The sequence below is a fragment of the Rhinoderma darwinii genome, chromosome 2 (assembly GCF_050947455.1).
Source record: "Rhinoderma darwinii isolate aRhiDar2 chromosome 2, aRhiDar2.hap1, whole genome shotgun sequence".
In the NCBI taxonomy this organism is placed as follows: Eukaryota; Metazoa; Chordata; class Amphibia; order Anura; family Rhinodermatidae; genus Rhinoderma; species Rhinoderma darwinii.
Window position 1 is genome coordinate 478438595 of NC_134688.1, and position 18243 is coordinate 478456837.

The 18243-nt window shown below is 47.2% G+C and overlaps 1 protein-coding gene across 1 annotated transcript; it reads right to left on the reverse strand.

The window, feature by feature from the left end:
• Window positions 1–7261: 7261 nt before the first annotated feature.
• Window positions 7262–17855, reverse strand: LOC142741672 (speriolin-like). The gene is made up of 3 exons (XM_075851016.1): window positions 17555–17855; window positions 9438–9580; window positions 7262–7652 (listed from the first exon to the last, which is right to left on the reverse strand). Exons 1-3 carry the CDS (start codon window positions 17844–17846, stop codon window positions 7323–7325), a joined length of 765 nt encoding a protein of 254 aa, XP_075707131.1. The 5' UTR covers window positions 17847–17855; the 3' UTR covers window positions 7262–7322.
• Between the last annotated feature and the right edge of the window lie 388 nt (window positions 17856–18243).

Below are 18243 nucleotides of genomic sequence, written 5' to 3' on the forward strand. Positions count from 1 at the left end.
CGGCGAGTTGAGTTAATGCCAAAGAGCTCAATTTTAGTCTCATCTGACCACAGCACCTTCTCCCAATCACTCTTAGAATCATCCAGATGTTCATTTGCAAACTTCAGACGGGCCTGTACATGTGCCTTCTTGAGCAGGGGGACCTTGCGGGCACTGCAGGATTTTAATCCATTACGGCGTAATGTGTTACCAATGGTTTTCTTGGTGACTGTGGTCCCAGCTGCCTTGAGATCATTAACAAGTTCCCCCCGTGTAGTATTCGGCTGAGCTCTCACCTTCCTCAGGATCAAGGATACCCCACGAGGTGAGATTTTGCATGGAGCCCCAGATCGATGTCGATTGACAGTCATTTTGTATGTCTTCCATTTTCTTACTATTGCACCAACAGTTGTCTCCTTCTCACCCAGCGTCTTACTTATGGTTTTGTAGCCCATTCCAGCCTTGTGCAGGTCTATGATCTTGTCCCTGACATCCTTAGAAAGCTCTTTGGTCTTGCCCATGTTGTAGAGGTTAGAGTCAGACTGATAATTGAGTCTGTGGACAGGAGTCTGTTATACAGGTGACCATTTAAGAGCTGTCTATAATGCAGGCACCAAGTTGATTTGGAGCGTGTTAGGCTGGGTTCACACGAGCACATTAACGTCCGTAATGGACGGACGTATTTCGGCCGGAAGTCCCGGACCGAACTCAGTGCAGGGAGCCGGGCTCCTAGCATCATAGTTATGTACGATGCTAGGAGTCCCTGCCTCTCTGCAGGACAACTGTCCCGTACTGTAATCATGTTTTCAGTACGGGACAGTAGTTCCACGGAGAGGCAGGGACTCCTAGCGTCGTACATAACTACGAGGACTAGGACTAGGACTCCTAGGACTTCCGGCCAAAATACGTCCGTCCATTACGGACGTTAATGTGCTCGTGTGAACAGTGGCGGATTAAGTAGACCATGGGCCCTGGGCTGTTACCCAAACTTGGGCCCCCCTTCCTCACCGCCGCCCTGCCGCGCCGTAACTATTTTTAACACTACCTTTTTGGGCAAGCATTAACAGTGTTACGATTTCCCTTGTCACAGCGCGGTGTCCCTACATACTGAGAGTATCACACTGTGCAGGGACACAACCTCCTGACAAGGGGAATTGTCTATCAGTCCTGGACTGCAGAAAGACTTTTTGTTAAATACAAGGATTCCTATAATAAACATGTCAGGAAAGGTGACAGATTCTCTTTAAATCTAGTGACTCACAGGTGACGACGTCTCAGATTCTAGTAGTTTTTTTCCTCTTTTCTTCTCCATCCGGTCCAGCGCTCATGACGACTTCTCCCGGCCATGACTCATTTCTGCAGAATTTGCCACTCAGACGTCTCCTCACTTTTCCAACATTTCCACACCTATAAACGAAAATAAAGTTATCATGGTGCCACATACTGTGCCCCTAAATATAATAGCACCAAACACTGCATATAATAATACCACACACTGTAAAACACCACATACACACAGCCCCCTGTACATAGTGCCACACACAGCCCCTGTAGATATTACACACCCCCATAGATATCGCCATACACAGCCCCCTCTATATATCACACATCCCCCTCGTAGAGAGCGTTACACACAGCCCCCTATAGATAGTGCCGTACAGCCCCCCTGTAGAGAGCGCCACACAGCCCTCCCCCTCTTGTAAATAGCACCAAAAAGCCCCCCCTATAAAGAGCGCCACACACATACCACTGTGGATAGCACTACACAGCCCCCCTTGTATATAGTGCCACACAGCTCTCCCCCTTGTATATAGTGCCACACAGCGCTCCCCCTTGTATATAGTGCCTCCCAGCGCTCCCACTTGTATATAGTGCCTCACAGCGCTCCTCCTTGTATATAGTACCTCACAGCGCTCACTCTTGTATATAGTGCCTCACAGCGCTCCCCCTTGTATATAGTGCCTCACAGCGCTCCCCCTTGTATATAGTGCCACACAGCGCTCCCCCTTGTATATAGTGCCTCACAGCGCTCCCCCTTGTATATAGTGCCTCACAGCGCTCCCCCTTGTATATAGTGCCTCCCAGCGCTCCCACTTGTATATAGTGCCTCACAGCGCTCCTCCTTGTATATAGTACCTCACAGCGCTCACTCTTGTATATAGTGCCTCACAGCGCTCCTCCTTGTATATAGTACCTCACAGCGCTCACTCTTGTATATAGTGCCTCACAGCGCTCCCCCTTGTATATAGTGCCTCACAGCGCTCCCCCTTGTATATAGTGCCACACAGCGCTCCCCCTTGTATATAGTGCCTCACAGCGCTCCCCCTTGTATATAGTGCCTCACAGCGCTCCCCCTTGTATATAGTGCCTCCCAGCGCTCCCACTTGTATATAGTGCCTCACAGCGCTCCTCCTTGTATATAGTACCTCACAGCGCTCACTCTTGTATATAGTGCCTCACAGCGCTCCCCCTTGTATATAGTGCCTCACAGCGCTCCCCCTTGTATATAGTGCCACAAGGTTATGTACACATTTAAAAACTTTATATTATAATTATATATATATATATATATATATATATATATATATATATATATATATATATAGTGTATGTGTGTGTATCAGTGTGATTTATGAAAAAATATTTTTACTTTTTGAGATACAGCTGCTTTGTATCCTGTATCCGTCAGGTCAGCAGGACTGACAGGATCAGTGACACGCAGGATCCACCTCAAATCTATCACATTTAAGATTATAATTTAGCGCAGGGCCCGTTTCACTGATCCCGTCAGTCCTGCTGACCTGACGGATACAGGATACAAAGCAGCTGTATCTCAAGAAGTTAAAATATTTTTTAATAAAACGTAATTACAAAGTTGCCCCAAACACACATTTTTATTAAAAAAAAATAAAACCGACGTGATTTTTGCGACGTTTTTTCCGTAGATAATGCAGGTTTCGTTTTTTATCGTTTTTATACACACCTTTTTTGCTATTTTAGAATTTTTATTCATAAAGTTTGAAAATAATAGTAAAAAAATAAGCTTTTTTACGTTTCAGCTATTTTTTTTTTTGGTAATAACATAGTTTTACCCTAAAATAGACCTTTTATTTGTAATCGTCATTGTCTACCGTAAATTTTAATATATTACATGTCTATATTAGGGTAATTGGGTCAGCGCTAGCGTTACAACAATGATTGGCGGGGGGGGGAGGGCGACGTTTTTATTGGGGTGGGTATTTTATGTGTATTTATTATTACATTTTTTTTTGCACTTTACTTTATTATTTTTTATTACTATGGTCTGTCTCCCAAAGGTCAAAAAAGACCTTTGGGGAACTTTATATATTTTTTTTCTTTGTTTTACACCATCTTTTCCACTGTAACTGGAGCTGCACAGCAGCCCCAGTTACAGGGGAAATCAGCCCTCTCATAGTGACGATTGTCACTAATAGGGCTGTGCTGGGTCTAGTAAGACCCAGCAACAGTCTGCCACTAACGGCACCCGGCGATCATGTGACCAGTCACATGATCACCGGGAGGAATAGAGACAGCGCCGCTGCTGCTGTCTCTATTCCTTTACACAGCGTTCATTGAGCGCTGTGTAAAAGAGATCAGAGAAGACAGAAGCAGCGAAAGCTGCTCCTATCTTCTCCTCAGGGTCCCCGGCAGTCACTGACAGCCGGAGACCCGACATTTAGCTGCCCGATCGCGCGGGCAGCAAGTTAAAACCCGAGCCGTAGAAAGTCTATGGCTCGGGTTTTAAGGACCCGTCCCTGACCGCTGGCCGTAAAAATACAGCCAGCGGTCAGGAACCAGTTGGGCAGGAGGATAAGCCTATACTGACCTCAGCGCCGGTGACCGCCCGCCCGGCTCTTCTCCCTCCTGCTGCTTTGGAGTAACAGAACAGCCGTCCGTCGCTGTTCTGTTACTCAATGGCGGCGGCCCGCACTTGTCAGGGAGGCGTGTCCTACCCCTTTCCCGGCCAATTCCCTGCTCCTCTTCATCTTCGGCACTTAGCAGCGCTAGCGCGCTGAATAGATTTAGCAGATGATGTGCGGTTCGGGCTGCCATGGGCCCCCTGGGAGCCTCGGGCCCCGGGCGGCCGCCCGAAACGCCCATATGATAATCCGCCACTGCGTGTGAACCCAGCCTTACTGGTCTGGAGGAGGCTGAACTCTTAATGGTTGGTCGGGGGTCAATACTTATTTCTCTGTGCACAATGCAAATAAATATATATCATTCTGACAATGTGATTTTCTTTTTTTTTTAATATAATCTATCTCTCACTGGTAAAATTAACCTAGCCTAAAAATTCTAGACTGTTCATGACTTTGACAGTGGGCAAACGTACAAAATCAGCAAGGGATCAAATACTTATTTCCTTCACTGTATATATATATATATATATATGAGACAGCATAACTATAGCACTACGACCCTATAGCTAATGATAGGATTAGATACAGTGGCTCAGCAGACAGTATCACACATGATAGGATTAGATACATAGCTCAGCAGACAGTATCACACATGATAGGATTAGATACACAGCTCAGCAGACAGTATCACACATGATAGGATTAGATACACGGCTCAGCAGACAGTATCACACATGATAGGATTAGATACAGTGGCTCAGCAGACAGTATCACACATGATAGGATTAGATACATAGCTCAGCAGACAGTATCACACATGATAGGATTAGATACAGGACTCAGCTCGCTGACATTGCGGCTCCAGCGCAGGACCCAGGAAAGGTAAGAATAATAATTGTTTTGCTTTTTTTATGTGTTACTAATTATTTTTGTGTGTTTGTGTTTTTTTACAGGATCGGTTGTTGGACTGCGTCGGATTCGAGGACGACTTCCATGACGGCTTTTTTATTTTCAATAAAATGGATAATGAGGGTTATGTGTGTTTTTTTTTAATTTTAATAAAATATTTTTTCCATGTCCTTGTATTTTTTTTAAAACTTTATTGCTACCTCCTTAGTGATGGCCGCTGGCTGATTGACAGAGTCCATTACTAAGGTGGGGCTTAGTGTTAGTGGGTGCAGGGGCCAACACTAACCCCCATTATTACCCCAATACCCACTGCCACCAGGGGTGCCGGGAAAAGCCAGGTATGATCCAGTACCCGACCATCTGTAGTGCTCTGGAACGAGGAGGGTAAGTACTGTCAGTTACTGTAGTTTATTACTTAAGCCCCAGTTACTATAGTAACTTTTTATTGATGTGGTGTGGGAGCCCACGGGCCCGCCTGGCTTCGGGGCCCAGTCGCAATTGTGACTGCTGCGACCTCTATACCACTGACAGTGACGTTAAGGGCTTTCCCAAGACAGGAGTCCCCGGCCAGAGATCTTGTGATGCTCTGGCCGGGGATTCCATTGTTGAAAGCCCGACATATCTGGACAGTGATGTCAGGGGCTTCCCCGGGCTAAGGGCTCAAAGTAGCGCATTGTCCAGGAAGTCCTCGGCCAGGATCAGTTTTTACCGTCCGCTACAAGGATTGATTCCTGAAAAACGGCCGGTAAAAACTGATCTATTGTGTTCTATGGGAGCCGTCTGGCCATGAAAACGGCCAAAAATAAGACATGTCCTATTTTTTGAGAGACCATATCCACGGCCGTGTGAATACACCCATAGAACTGCATTGTTCTGAAAACAGACGTGTGAATGTAGCCTATGTATGTTTCGAGGGTCCGTTGGGAGCAGGTTAAAGATAAGATTTGGACTGATGAGTATGAGGAGAATTTTTTCCCTGCTGCCCCTTGGGAAGTTTAAGTTGGATAAGGGCAAACGGGATGAAAGTAGGAAAGAGGAATAGGAGAGGCGGAGGTATCAGCTAATTCCACAAACTTTTGTGAGCTGGTTGCAGCACTTTGCGATCCTTGACAGCGTGATAGACAAAAAGTCGCCTGAACATTGTTCAGTCCTTTTTTGCTGCATGGATGCTATTGGGAAAGCTCATCGTATTTACGGGGTCAGGCTTGGCTTCGGTACGATGAGAAGTTCCAACAGCAGCAGGGAGTGAGACCTAATAAACATTGGGGTATTGCCTTATGTTTGAAGGTCACTGCCCCAGTGAAATCAGGTCATGTCTTTCCAGGGAGCGGGAGGCCTTAGTTTTATGTGTATTGTAATGTCCTGAGGGCGGATGTTGGGCCTAACGGGCATCAGCTGGGTTTTCCATGTTGCGCTGCCGCGGTTCATTGGGTTCTGTGGTATGACTTGGGGTCGGGTTTTGCCGGAAATCCAGGTCTACACTCAACTGGACCGAGCCCTCGACAACTTAGTCCTCCACGTCAGGGGCAATGATCTCGGGGTCCTGCCCATTCGGTGGGCATTTCAGGGACGTAAAGCATGATGTGCTGCAGTTATGGACCATGTACCCTGGCATGGTCATGATTTGGTCTGATATTGTGCCCCGGAAGAGCTGGAGACTTGCCCGCTTGCTCAATTAGGCTCGCAAAAAAGTAAATAGTGCTGTTTCCGGTTTTGTCGCCCGTAATGACGTTATCTGTGTACGGCACTGGGACTTAGAAGCAAGTGATGGCGGTTTCTGGATAGATGATGGGGTGCACTTGATAGATGTGGGCATGGACATTTGGTGGTTGGCTTTGCAGGATGGCATTGAACGTGCTGTGTTGGTGTGGCGTAACTCAAAAACTTGAGGGAGTCAAGGCCTGTTTGCTGTGGCGGGGGGACGTTTTTGGAGTTGATGGAAAAAGATTGGGGGGGGGGACGTCTCCTGGGTCCGTATCTCCCAGAATTTAAAGGTGTGACTTACACTGTCCAGCTTGACGTTGGGAGACTCCTTAGGACGGTGACTGTTTATATTATGCTTTCGGGGCCTCTGAGTCTGGCTACGGCTGGGGCTAAAATTAGTGTAGGTAAATTGGCGCCTCAATATTTTGTATCTCCAAGGACTTCCCCTGTCCTGTGTGTGAATTGTTTTGTGGTGGTCTGACGTGTGATGTTTTAGATGTTTTTTTGATGTTTTGATTGCCTTTAGGTAATTTAAACATTTTTTTAAATGATTATTGATGGTTATTTATCTTCCTGGGTCTTCTCAGGCGTATATACCATAGTAGAAGATCATGCGGGTACTGTGGGGTAGTGGCCCAGGGGTCATTGAAAGAGAAAACAAACACCCGATCCTTTTGGCCTGGGTTGTGAAACCCGGCGCCAGCTTTGTGGGGTGAGCGATGCATCATGGGCAGAATTACCTTATTTTCCATTGTTATCACAAGATACATTTATGACTTTTTCTTAAATTTAATTTGAGTTGGAAACATTTATTTGTGATTGGGCAATACTTCTGAATGAATCCTCCCGTCACCAGATGAACAGGCACTTTCCGTCTTGTTTGGCGAGGTATGCCAGACACTTGAGGGCGACCAGGATGTCTTCCACGTTATCACTTGCCATATACTCGGCTATCATCTTGCCCAGGAATTGTGGGTCATTGACGGAGGACGGATCTTCAGTGGTCGGAGTTCTCTCCCTCTTGATCCCATAGGTGTTGACCAGATATTCTGTAAGGTAGGGGTGCACGGTGGGGTCGTAGCCCAACTTCTTCAACTGATCCATTGTGTGATGGTAGCGCAGGGTCAACTCAGATCTTAAATTTTCATCTATTTTACCGGTCAGTGGACATGTGGTTACCTGGATTTACAAAATAAAACTTAAATGTACATTTTACATACATGATTTTTTTTAGGTTATATAACAGCACAGTTGTGAACAGGGTAGAATTCGCCCCCGGGGGGATGTAGATTTAAAGAGGACCTCTCATCTCTCCTGACTTCTTTTTTTTCTAAATACTTGTATTCCCTATGAAATAACAATTCTAGTGCACCTTTTTTTTTTAGAACTCTATGTTGTGTCGTTCCTCTGTTATTCCTCCTAGAAATGTATGCAAAAAATTGACAACTGGTTGTTACCAGTTGTGGGTGTGTCCCTACACAGACTGACAACGTCCAATCAGTGCTGACAGAGTGAGACTGTGTAGGGACACGCCCCCTTGACAAGGGGAATGACAACAGCCAGTTGTTAATTTATTCATACATTTCCAGGAGGAATGACAGAGGGACTGCACAAAGCAAAGTCCTAAGAGAATTTGTTCCAGAATTGTTATTTCATGCGGAATATGAGTATTTAGTAAAATAGACATGTCGGGAGAGGTGACAGATCCTCTTCAAAGCCTTCGGTCCCATAGCAAGGTGTATCTCGGTGGTATCTTTGTAGAGGCGCTGTCTCATACAGTGACCCTATTCCATATGCCCTTTTAGGTTCTCATATTTAAAGGGGTTCTCAACTACCGGACAACTGATGACCTATCCACCGGATGTACGTCCGGTGCCCGGATCCAGATGGAATGGCTTAACGGTGCAGGGTCTGGGTGTCGGACCCCCACAGATCATCTACTGGATGAGCTGGGACTAGAAGGGGAATCATGTGCTTGTACTTTAAAGGGTTTCTCCACCTTTGAACATGATTATAAAGTTCATTTAGACATAATCTACAGGAGTAGTTGAGAAACGTTGTAAATACGTTGCATTATTTATCTTGTCCCAAGTTACAGTCTGCATTACAGTCCAGAGCTGTATTCACAATTCTGCTAGTTGCCAATTGGTGACAGTCGACAAGCTTGTCGTCAGACACACCCCTAACAGCTTAGCTGAGCTTCTATGATGCCGGGGGACAGTTCGTTTTTCCTTTATCAGATGACTGTACAGAGCCTGGTGTAAGGACTATACCTGGAAAATGAGTGCAAGTTCTGTACAGAAACTGAACAAGCAGGGGATGCTGGGAGATTTCAGCTCTGAAAGCTGCAGAATTCTGTATACAGAAAGTGAACCAATATAAGTAAACTGTATTTTTGCTCGTGGACATATACCATATACATCATCAACTTTACCAGTCGGAGGACCTGCGGTGACCTTTAACCTTTACATTTTTTTAATATAATAAAGCATTGCGGCCCACATTTACGAAGACTGGCATATTTGGCAGATTTGCTATAATTTACTCCAGAAATTGGGATAATTTATAACGTAAATCTACGCTTGCTCATGACAGGCGTATATTTTATATTTTGCCGCAACAGCATGAGAAGTTGCGCCAAATAAATTCTGCACGTTTCACTCTAGCGCAACTCAGTGTAAGACTGTATGAAACGCCATTCTAATTAAATTCCACTCTTTGCCTGCTCTGAGCAAGAGTAGATTTGCAACAAAATTTGCGCCATTTTCAGGCTTCATACATAAATTTAACTAAAACTACATCCCCTTGTAGACCTCTCCCAATTTTCTCGTCACGTTCCAAATTTGATGAGTGACGAGAAAAGCCGCAAATTTGTCGCACGCTGTGATTTTTTTCTTCACAATTTACGCCAAAACTTGACGTAAACTGCATGATAAATATGGGCCGATAGTGTTCGTTTCTAACCTGTAAAATCTTCTCTTTTATATTAGCCACTCGGTAGCCATAAAGTCGTTGTCGTTCCAGGAAGACGGCGCACAGAATACGGCGGTCCAGCTGAAAAGCGATCTCCCCGGCAATGCGCTGACACTGCTTCACTTTTTCCGGATCTGCAAAGTAAAATCAGGCGAAGGCTTAAAAATGAAACAATTGTTGCAAATTAAAACGGCACTAAGTGTCCCTCCCTCCGTTCCTGGGCCACTGGTCAGTATATAACAACGTCCGGGAAGTCGTCGACCTTAACCCCTTAATGACCAAGCCTGTTTGGACCTTAATGACGCACTTCATTTTTTCGTTTTGCCACATTTCAGCAGCCATACGTTTTTTGTTTTTTTTTTAATGATGGGGCTGTATGAGATCCGGTCTTATGTGGGAGACATTGTATCTTATTTAGGCGCTGTTTGGGGATACGTATAAATTAGTGTCATTTATACCCTCTTTTATTTTACAAAAAGTTTTTTTGGCTTATTTTTTTTTTATACAATTCACACAAACTCCAGTAAATGAATTCTTCCGGTTTTAACAGTTGTGCGGATACCTGATCAGTGAAGGTTATTCATTTTTATTCAATGTATTCGCAAGAAAATGTATTTTATTCAAAATAATCAAATTTTTGTAATTTTTTTTTTTTGTATTTTTTAATATTTTTCTTTTTTTATTACTCTTTTTTTAACCCCATTGAGGTTTTACTGTTTTACATATTTATTTATTTTTATTTGTTATGTTTTTTTTGTATACTTTTCTGTGCGAATATCTTATGATCTGCTTCACTATGACACCGGCTGAATTGTGGAATCGCTGCAGATTTGGCAATGAACATTTGCAGCAATTTGCAGTACACGTGGATAAGGTTTTAAAAACCAATTTACGAATGTTTTTGCAGCAGATTTTTTCCTGGGATTTGTTGACTTCGCTGCCACTATAAATGTTGCGGAATTTTTTTATTTTTCCATCGACTGTAAAAGGTCTTGTTTATTGCGGGACAATTATTATTATTTTTTAATAGCACCATTTTGGGGTACATGTAATTTCTTGATTAACTTTTATTAACTTTTTTTGGGGGGGGGGGGGGGTAGATAAAGACCCGGCAATCTCACCACTTTTTTTTTTTCTTCGTCCTAAATGCTATAAATAACATAATAACTTTATTTAGCGGGTCGTTATGATACCAAATGTATATTTTTTTTATGGTTTACTACTTTTACACCGTAAAAACACTTTTTTTTTTAAAAAGTATTTGTTTTTGTGTCCCCATATTTCAGGGACCATAACTTTTTTTAATTTTTCTGCCGATGCAGCTGTATGCGGGATGACTTGTAGTTTTTATTGGTACCATTTTGGACTACATGCGACTTTTTGATCACTTTTTAGCAACCTTTTTTGACGGCAGGATGAACAGAAAACAGCAATTCATTGTCTGGCATTGCTTTTTATTCTATTTTTTACGGCATTCACCGTGTGGGTTAAATAATGTAATAGCTTTATAGTTGGTGTTGTTACGGATGCGGCGATACCAAATATGTGTAACTTTTTTTTTCATAAAACATTTTGTAAGGGGAAAAATTGGGTTTTTAATTTTTTTTACTTGTGATTTTTATTTATTCTAAACTTTCTTTAACTTATTTTTTTAGTCTCGCTCGGCGATCATCTGATCGCTTTTATAATACACTGCAATACTTCTATATTGCAGTTCATTACTGCCTGTCTGTGTATCCTCCGGCATGGCCTAGCAGGCATTAACAAGAGGCAGACCTGGGGGCCTTTATTAGGCCCCCGGCTGCCATAGAAGACACCGGCACCCTGCGATGGCATTGCTGGGTGCCGTTGGGGTGAGAGAGCGAGCCCCCTTGCTCTAAAAACACTGTAATGCGGCGCTCGCTATTAAACGCCGCATCTGAGGGGTTAAATGGGCGGGATTGATACTGATTTCCATCCGGCCGTTTCGAGCATGTTTCGAGGTAGCGGAGAGCAGGGAGATTTAACTGCTCCCGGCGGCGATTATTTATTCTAATGCGGCTCCGTAAAAAGGCTACTGCATCAGAATAGTTAGTGGCCGCCATAAAAACACCTATGGGCGGTCACTTACGGGTTAAGACACATTTCTTTTTAGCACACAACAAAAACGTAGCCTTGGGGTAAATCGCCACGTTGGGTTAGAAGGTATAATGGTAACAAAAGTTATTAAAAAGACGATATCGAATATATATAAGATGATTATTATTACTGCACATTCAGATTATACGTCACCAAAGATTCTGGAATAAGGATATTATATACATACAAAAAAGCGCTATGTCCTTTCTTGATGCGGTCCTCGCATTAGCCTCAGTGGCGCGCAGCTCACAGATGGAAGACATTCGATTTTCTAGCACAAGGACGGCCAGAGATGCATCTAATGTATTAAGAGCGTTCATAAATGCGTCGCATCGCACTCCAGCACTGTTTGGATTAATACTGGCGTATGTAACGCCAATCTTAATAAATTCCTTCCATTTTCTCCTGGCTCCGTGGATTTTTGATCATTCCTCATAGGCATTGGAATCAGGACAGAGGTGGCGTCTAACGCAATTTTCTAAAAGTTTATCCCAAATATGGAGTAATATAAGGAAGATAAAATGAGAAGAGAATGTTCTTCGTCTTTAACCATTTCTCGGATTTTCCTTTAACCATTTCTCGGATTTTCACTTCCCTTTTTTCCTCCCCAGGTTCCAAAAGCCGTAACTTTTTTATTTTTCCATCAATATCGCCGTATGAGGTCTTGTGTTTTGCGGTTAAAAAATAAAATTAGTGTTTTGTCGCCACATTCTGAGAGCCGGAACTTTTTAATTTTTCCGCCGATTGAGCGCCGTGAGGGATTATTGTTTGCGGGGCGACCTGCAGTTTATACTGGTACCATTTTGGTATACTAAGTATACCAAAGCATTATAGCAGCGATGGGAAGATCACAGTGAAGTCCCCGAGTGGGACTAAAAAAATAAGTAATAAATGTGAAATAAAAATTATTAATAAAAATGACAGTAAAAAAAGAAATAAAACCATTTTTTTTCCATAAAAAGTGGTTTTATTTAGAAAAAGTGTAAAAACATTAATAAAAGTACACAGATAAGGTATCGCCGCGACCGTAATGACCCAAACAATAAATTGAATATGTAATTTAATCCGCAAGATGAACACCGTAAAAAAAACCCGCAAAAAACAATGGCGAAATTGCTATTTTTTTTCATTGCCCCCCAAATAATCCATAATAAAAGTTAATCGATAAGTCCCACGTTTGGGTGTTGAATCTCCTACAATGTTTATTATCTGATAAATTTAGGTGGTGAAGAAGTTTTGGGGTCTTATATTTCCTGGACAGAAGTATGAATGAGTTTTCTTGAAAATACTTTTACTTTGTTTGGGAAGGTTTTTCTTCATTTGTTAGTGAGGATGGAAGACCAATCCCCATCAGCTCCTTTCCGTAGATCGAACGAGTCTAAAAAAGTTATTTGATATTTTTCCTTACTCACCCTGATTGTTCCCGGTCTTGTGGGGTGTTCCCGGTATGTAGTGGTTAGTACCGTACAAAAGTGTTCCCAGGAAGGACAATCGGTTACCGGGTACAGGGTCATGGGCGCACAAGTCTCATTGATGTGCGGGGGAGGGAAGTCTAGCCCGTCTGGTCCGATCCCACAGAAAATCCACTGTACCACAAATGACTGATAAAGTTACTTCTGGCGATGGTAGAAAGGCGTCAGAACACGCAGAACATTGCAGCTCGCTGTATATGGGGCGGTGTACCCACAGCGCACATCCTGACCCCTGTCTACCTCCAAAAGTGCCAACAATGGGCACACGATCATCAGAACTGGAGTAATGGAAGAAGACGCCTGGTCTGATGAATCACGTGTTACATCATGTGGACGGCCGAGTGCGGCACTTACCTGGAGAAGAGATGGCACCAGGATGCATTATGGGAAGAAGACGAGCCAGAGGGGGCAGGATGACTATCTGGACAATGTTCTGCTGGGAAACCTTGTGTCCTGACGTTCATGTGGAAGTAACATGTACCCACGACCTAAACATTGCTGCAGACAAGTACCCCCTTCATGGCAGCGCTATTCCCTAGTGGCAGTGCCCTCTGTCAGCAGAATAATGCCCCCGCCACACTGCAGGATAATGCCCCCGCCACACTGCAGGATAATGCCCCGCAACACTGCAGGATAATGCCCCCGCCACACTGCAGGATAACACCCCCGCCACGCTGCAGGATAATGCCCCCGCCACGCTGCAGGATAATGCCCACGCCACTCTGCAGGATAATGCCCCCGCCACACTGCAGGATAATGCCCCCGCCACACTGCAGGATAATGCCCCCGCCACACTGCAGGATAATGCCCCCACAACACTGCAGGATAATGCCCACGCCACTCTGCAGGATAATGCCCCCGCCACACTGCAGGATAATGCCCTTGCCACGCTGCAGGATAATGCCCCCGCCACACTGCAGGATAATACCCCCGCCACACTGCAGGATAACACCCCCGCCACGCTGCAGGATAATGCCCCCGCCACGCTGCAGGATAATGCCCCCGCCACTCTGCAGGATAATGCCCCCCCGCCACACTGCAGGATAATGCCCCCGCCACACTGCAGGATAATGCCCCGCAACACTGCAGGATAATGCCCCCGCCACACTTTAGTATAATGCCCCCGCCACACTGCAGGATAATACCCCCGCCACACTGCTGGATAACACCCCCGCCACGCTGCAGGATAATGCCCCCGCCACGCTGCAGGATAATGCCCCCGCCACACTGCAGGATAACGCCCCCGCCACACTGCAGGATAACGCCCCCGCCACACTGCAGGATAATGCCCCCACCACCCTGCAGGATAATGCCCCCACCACACTGCAGGATAATGCCCCCGCCACGCTGCAGGATAATGCCCCAGCCACACTGCAGGATAATGCCCCAGCCACACTGCAGGATAATGCCCCCACCACCCTGCAGGATAACGTCCCCGCCACACTGCAGGATAACACCCCCGCCACACTGCAGGATAATGCCCCCGCCACACTGCAGGATAATGCCCCCGCCACACTGCAGGATAACACCCCCGCCACACTGCAGGATAACACCCCCGCCACACTGCAGGATAATGCCCCCGCCACACTGCAGGATAACGCCCCCACCACACTGCAGGATAATGCCCCCGCCACACTGCAGGATAACACCTCAGCCACACTGCAGGATAATGCCCCCGCCACACTGCAGGATAATGCCCCCGCCACACTGCAGGATAACGCCCCCACCACACTGCAGGATAACGCCCCCGCCACGCTGCAGGATAACACCCCCGCCACACTGCAGGATAACACCCCCGCCACACTGCAGGATAATGCCCCCGCCACACTGCAGGATAATACCCCCGCCACACTGCAGGATAATGCCCCCACCACACTGCAGGATAATGCCCCCGCCACACTGCAGGATAACACCCCCGCCACACTGCAGGATAACACCCCCGCCACACTGCAGGATAATGCCCCCGCCACACTGCAGGATAACGCCCCCGCCACACTGCAGGATAATGCCCCCACCACACTGCAGGATAATGCCCCCGCCACACTGCAGGATAATGCCTCCACCACACTGCAGGATAATGCCCCCGCCACACTGCAGGATAATGCCTCCACCACACTGCAGGATAATGCCCCCGCCACACTGCAGGATAGCGCCTCCACCACACTGCAGGATAATGCCCCCGTCACACTGCAGGATAATGCCCCCACCACACTGCAGGATAATGCCCCCGCCACACTGCAGGATAATGCCCCCGCTACACTGCAGGATAATGCCCCTACCACACTGCAGGATAATGCCCCCGCCACACTGCAGGATAATGCCCCCGCCACACTGCAGGATAACGCCCCCGCCACACTGCAGGATAATGCCCCCGCCACACTGCAGGATAACGCCCCCGCCACACTGCAGGATAACACCCCCGCCACACTGCAGGATAATGCCCCCACCACACTGCAGGATAATGCCCCCGCCACACTGCAGGATAATGCCCCCGCCACACTGCAGGATAATGCCCCTACCACACTGCAGGATAATGCCCCCGCCACGCTGCAGGATAATGCCCCAGCCACACTGCAGGATAATGCCCCAGCCACACTGCAGGATAATGCCCCCACCACCCTGCAGGATAATGCCCCCGCCACACTGCAGGATAATACCCCCGCCACACTGCAGGATAACGCCCCCGCCACACTGCAGGATAATGCCCCCGCCACACTGCAGGATAACGCCCCCACCACACTGCAGGATAATGCCCCCGCCACACTGCAGGATAATGCCCCCGCCACACTGCAGGATAACACCCCCGCCACACTGCAGGATAACGCCCCCGCCACACTGCAGGATAATGCCCCCGCCACACTGCAGGATAACGCCCCCACCACACTGCAGGATAATGCCCCCGCCACACTGCAGGATAACACCTCAGCCACACTGCAGGATAATGCCCCCGCCACACTGCAGGATAATGCCCCCGCCACACTGCAGGATAACGCCCCCACCACACTGCAGGATAATGCCCCCGCCACGCTGCAGGATAACACCCCCGCCACACTGCAGGATAACACCCCCGCCACACTGCAGGATAATGCCCCCGCCACACTGCAGGATAATACCCCCGCCACACTGCAGGATAATGCCCCCACCACACTGCAGGATAATGCCCCCGCCACACTGCAGGATAACACCCCCGCCACACTGCAGGATAACACCCCCGCCACACTGCAGGATAACGCCCCCGCCACACTGCAGGATAACGCCCCCGCCACACTGCAGGATAATGCCCCCACCACACTGCAGGATAATGCCCCCGCCACACTGCAGGATAATGCCTCCACCACACTGCAGGATAATGCCCCCGCCACACTGCAGGATAATGCCCCCGCCACACTGCAGGATAATGCCTCCACCACACTGCAGGATAATGCCCCCGCCACACTGCAGGATAGCGCCTCCACCACACTGCAGGATAATGCCCCCGTCACACTGCAGGATAATGCCCCCACCACACTGCAGGATAATGCCCCCGCCACACTGCAGGATAATGCCCCCGCCACACTGCAGGATAATGCCCCTACCACACTGCAGGATAATGCCCCCGCCACACTGCAGGATAATGCCCCCGCCACACTGCAGGATAACGCCCCCGCCACACTGCAGGATAATGCCCCCGCCACACTGCAGGATAACGCCCCCGCCACACTGCAGGATAACGCCCCCGCCACACTGCAGGATAATGCCCCCACCACACTGCAGGATAATGCCCCCGCCACACTGCAGGATAATGCCCCCGCCACACTGCAGGATAATGCCCCTACCACACTGCAGGATAATGCCCCCGCCACACTGCAGGATAATGCCCCCGCCACACTGCAGGATAATGCCCCCCGCCACACTGCAGGATAAGGCCCCCGCCACACTGCAGGATAACGCCCCCGCCACACTGCAGGATAACACCCCCGCCACACTGCAGGATAACGCCCCCGCCACACTGCAGGATAACACCCCCGCCACACTGCAGGATAATGCCCCCGCCACACTGCAGGACATTGTCCAGGAATGATGATGAGGAACATGATGAAGACTTCAAGATGTCTCCAAAATCCGATCATCTGTGGGATGCGCTGGAGAAACAAGGCCTATCCCCGGAGGCCGCACCTCACACCTTACAGAACTGACAGGATCTTATAGGATATTTGTAATCGTACCGACCCATAGAATAAAGGATCATGTTATTTGTCTTACACCGTGAACAGCGGAAAATTTATAACATAAAAAATACAATGAAGAATCGCTGTCATTTTTCCATCACCCCAGAAAAGTTAACAAAAGTTAATCAATAAATTATAAATACTTGTCCCGCAAATATCAAATCCTCATCCTGCTCCAGGGATGGAAAAACAAAACAGCTGTATCTGACGGAAGCCGCAACGCAAAAACGAAGGGGAATCCTGGGTCCTGAAGGGGTTAACGCTCCGGCTGGACGGGGTGTGTATACATTGTGTGTGTTCTGGGTCTTACCCTTTGAGTCTTTCCTTGGTTGTCGTGGGGGGGACAGGTTTCGAGTCCTCTTCTCATGGTCTCCTAAGGTTCTGCGAAGCTCCAGGTTCTCCTGCATTAGACCCATGAGTTTGCGCAGTTCGGCGTTCTCCGTCAGTAGCCGCGCACTCTCGGCAGTTAAGGCGTCTTTATCGTCACTTGCATTCAGATCATGAAGGGTTTTGTCGGCGGTTTTATTTGCGGACCCTCCTGTAGACATCTTACCAGGCTGTGGTTGAACCTCCCCTGCCTGGTGCAAACATCTACTGCCCATGCTGGAACATTCATCAACCTGAGGTTCTAGACTCCGTGATGTCATCGACCGTCACAATCACCTGGTCACAACTGGCAGCCAGTGGCAGTTCCCCGTTTGGAAGCATCTCCTGTCTACGTGGCTCAGAAATGTAAGAAGTTAACCCCTTCATGACCGGCCTATTTTAGACCCTAATGACCAAGCAATTTTTTTGTTGTTTTTCTATAGTCGCATTCAAAGAGCTATAACTTTCTTATTTGTCTGTTGACATCGCTGTATGAGGACTTTGTAGTTGTACTTTTTAATGGCACAATTTTGGGGTACATATAATTTTTTTAAATTAACTTCTATTAACTGACCCTGAAATTCTGCCATTGTTCTGGGCGTTTTTAATTCACGCCGTTCCCTAATTCTATGG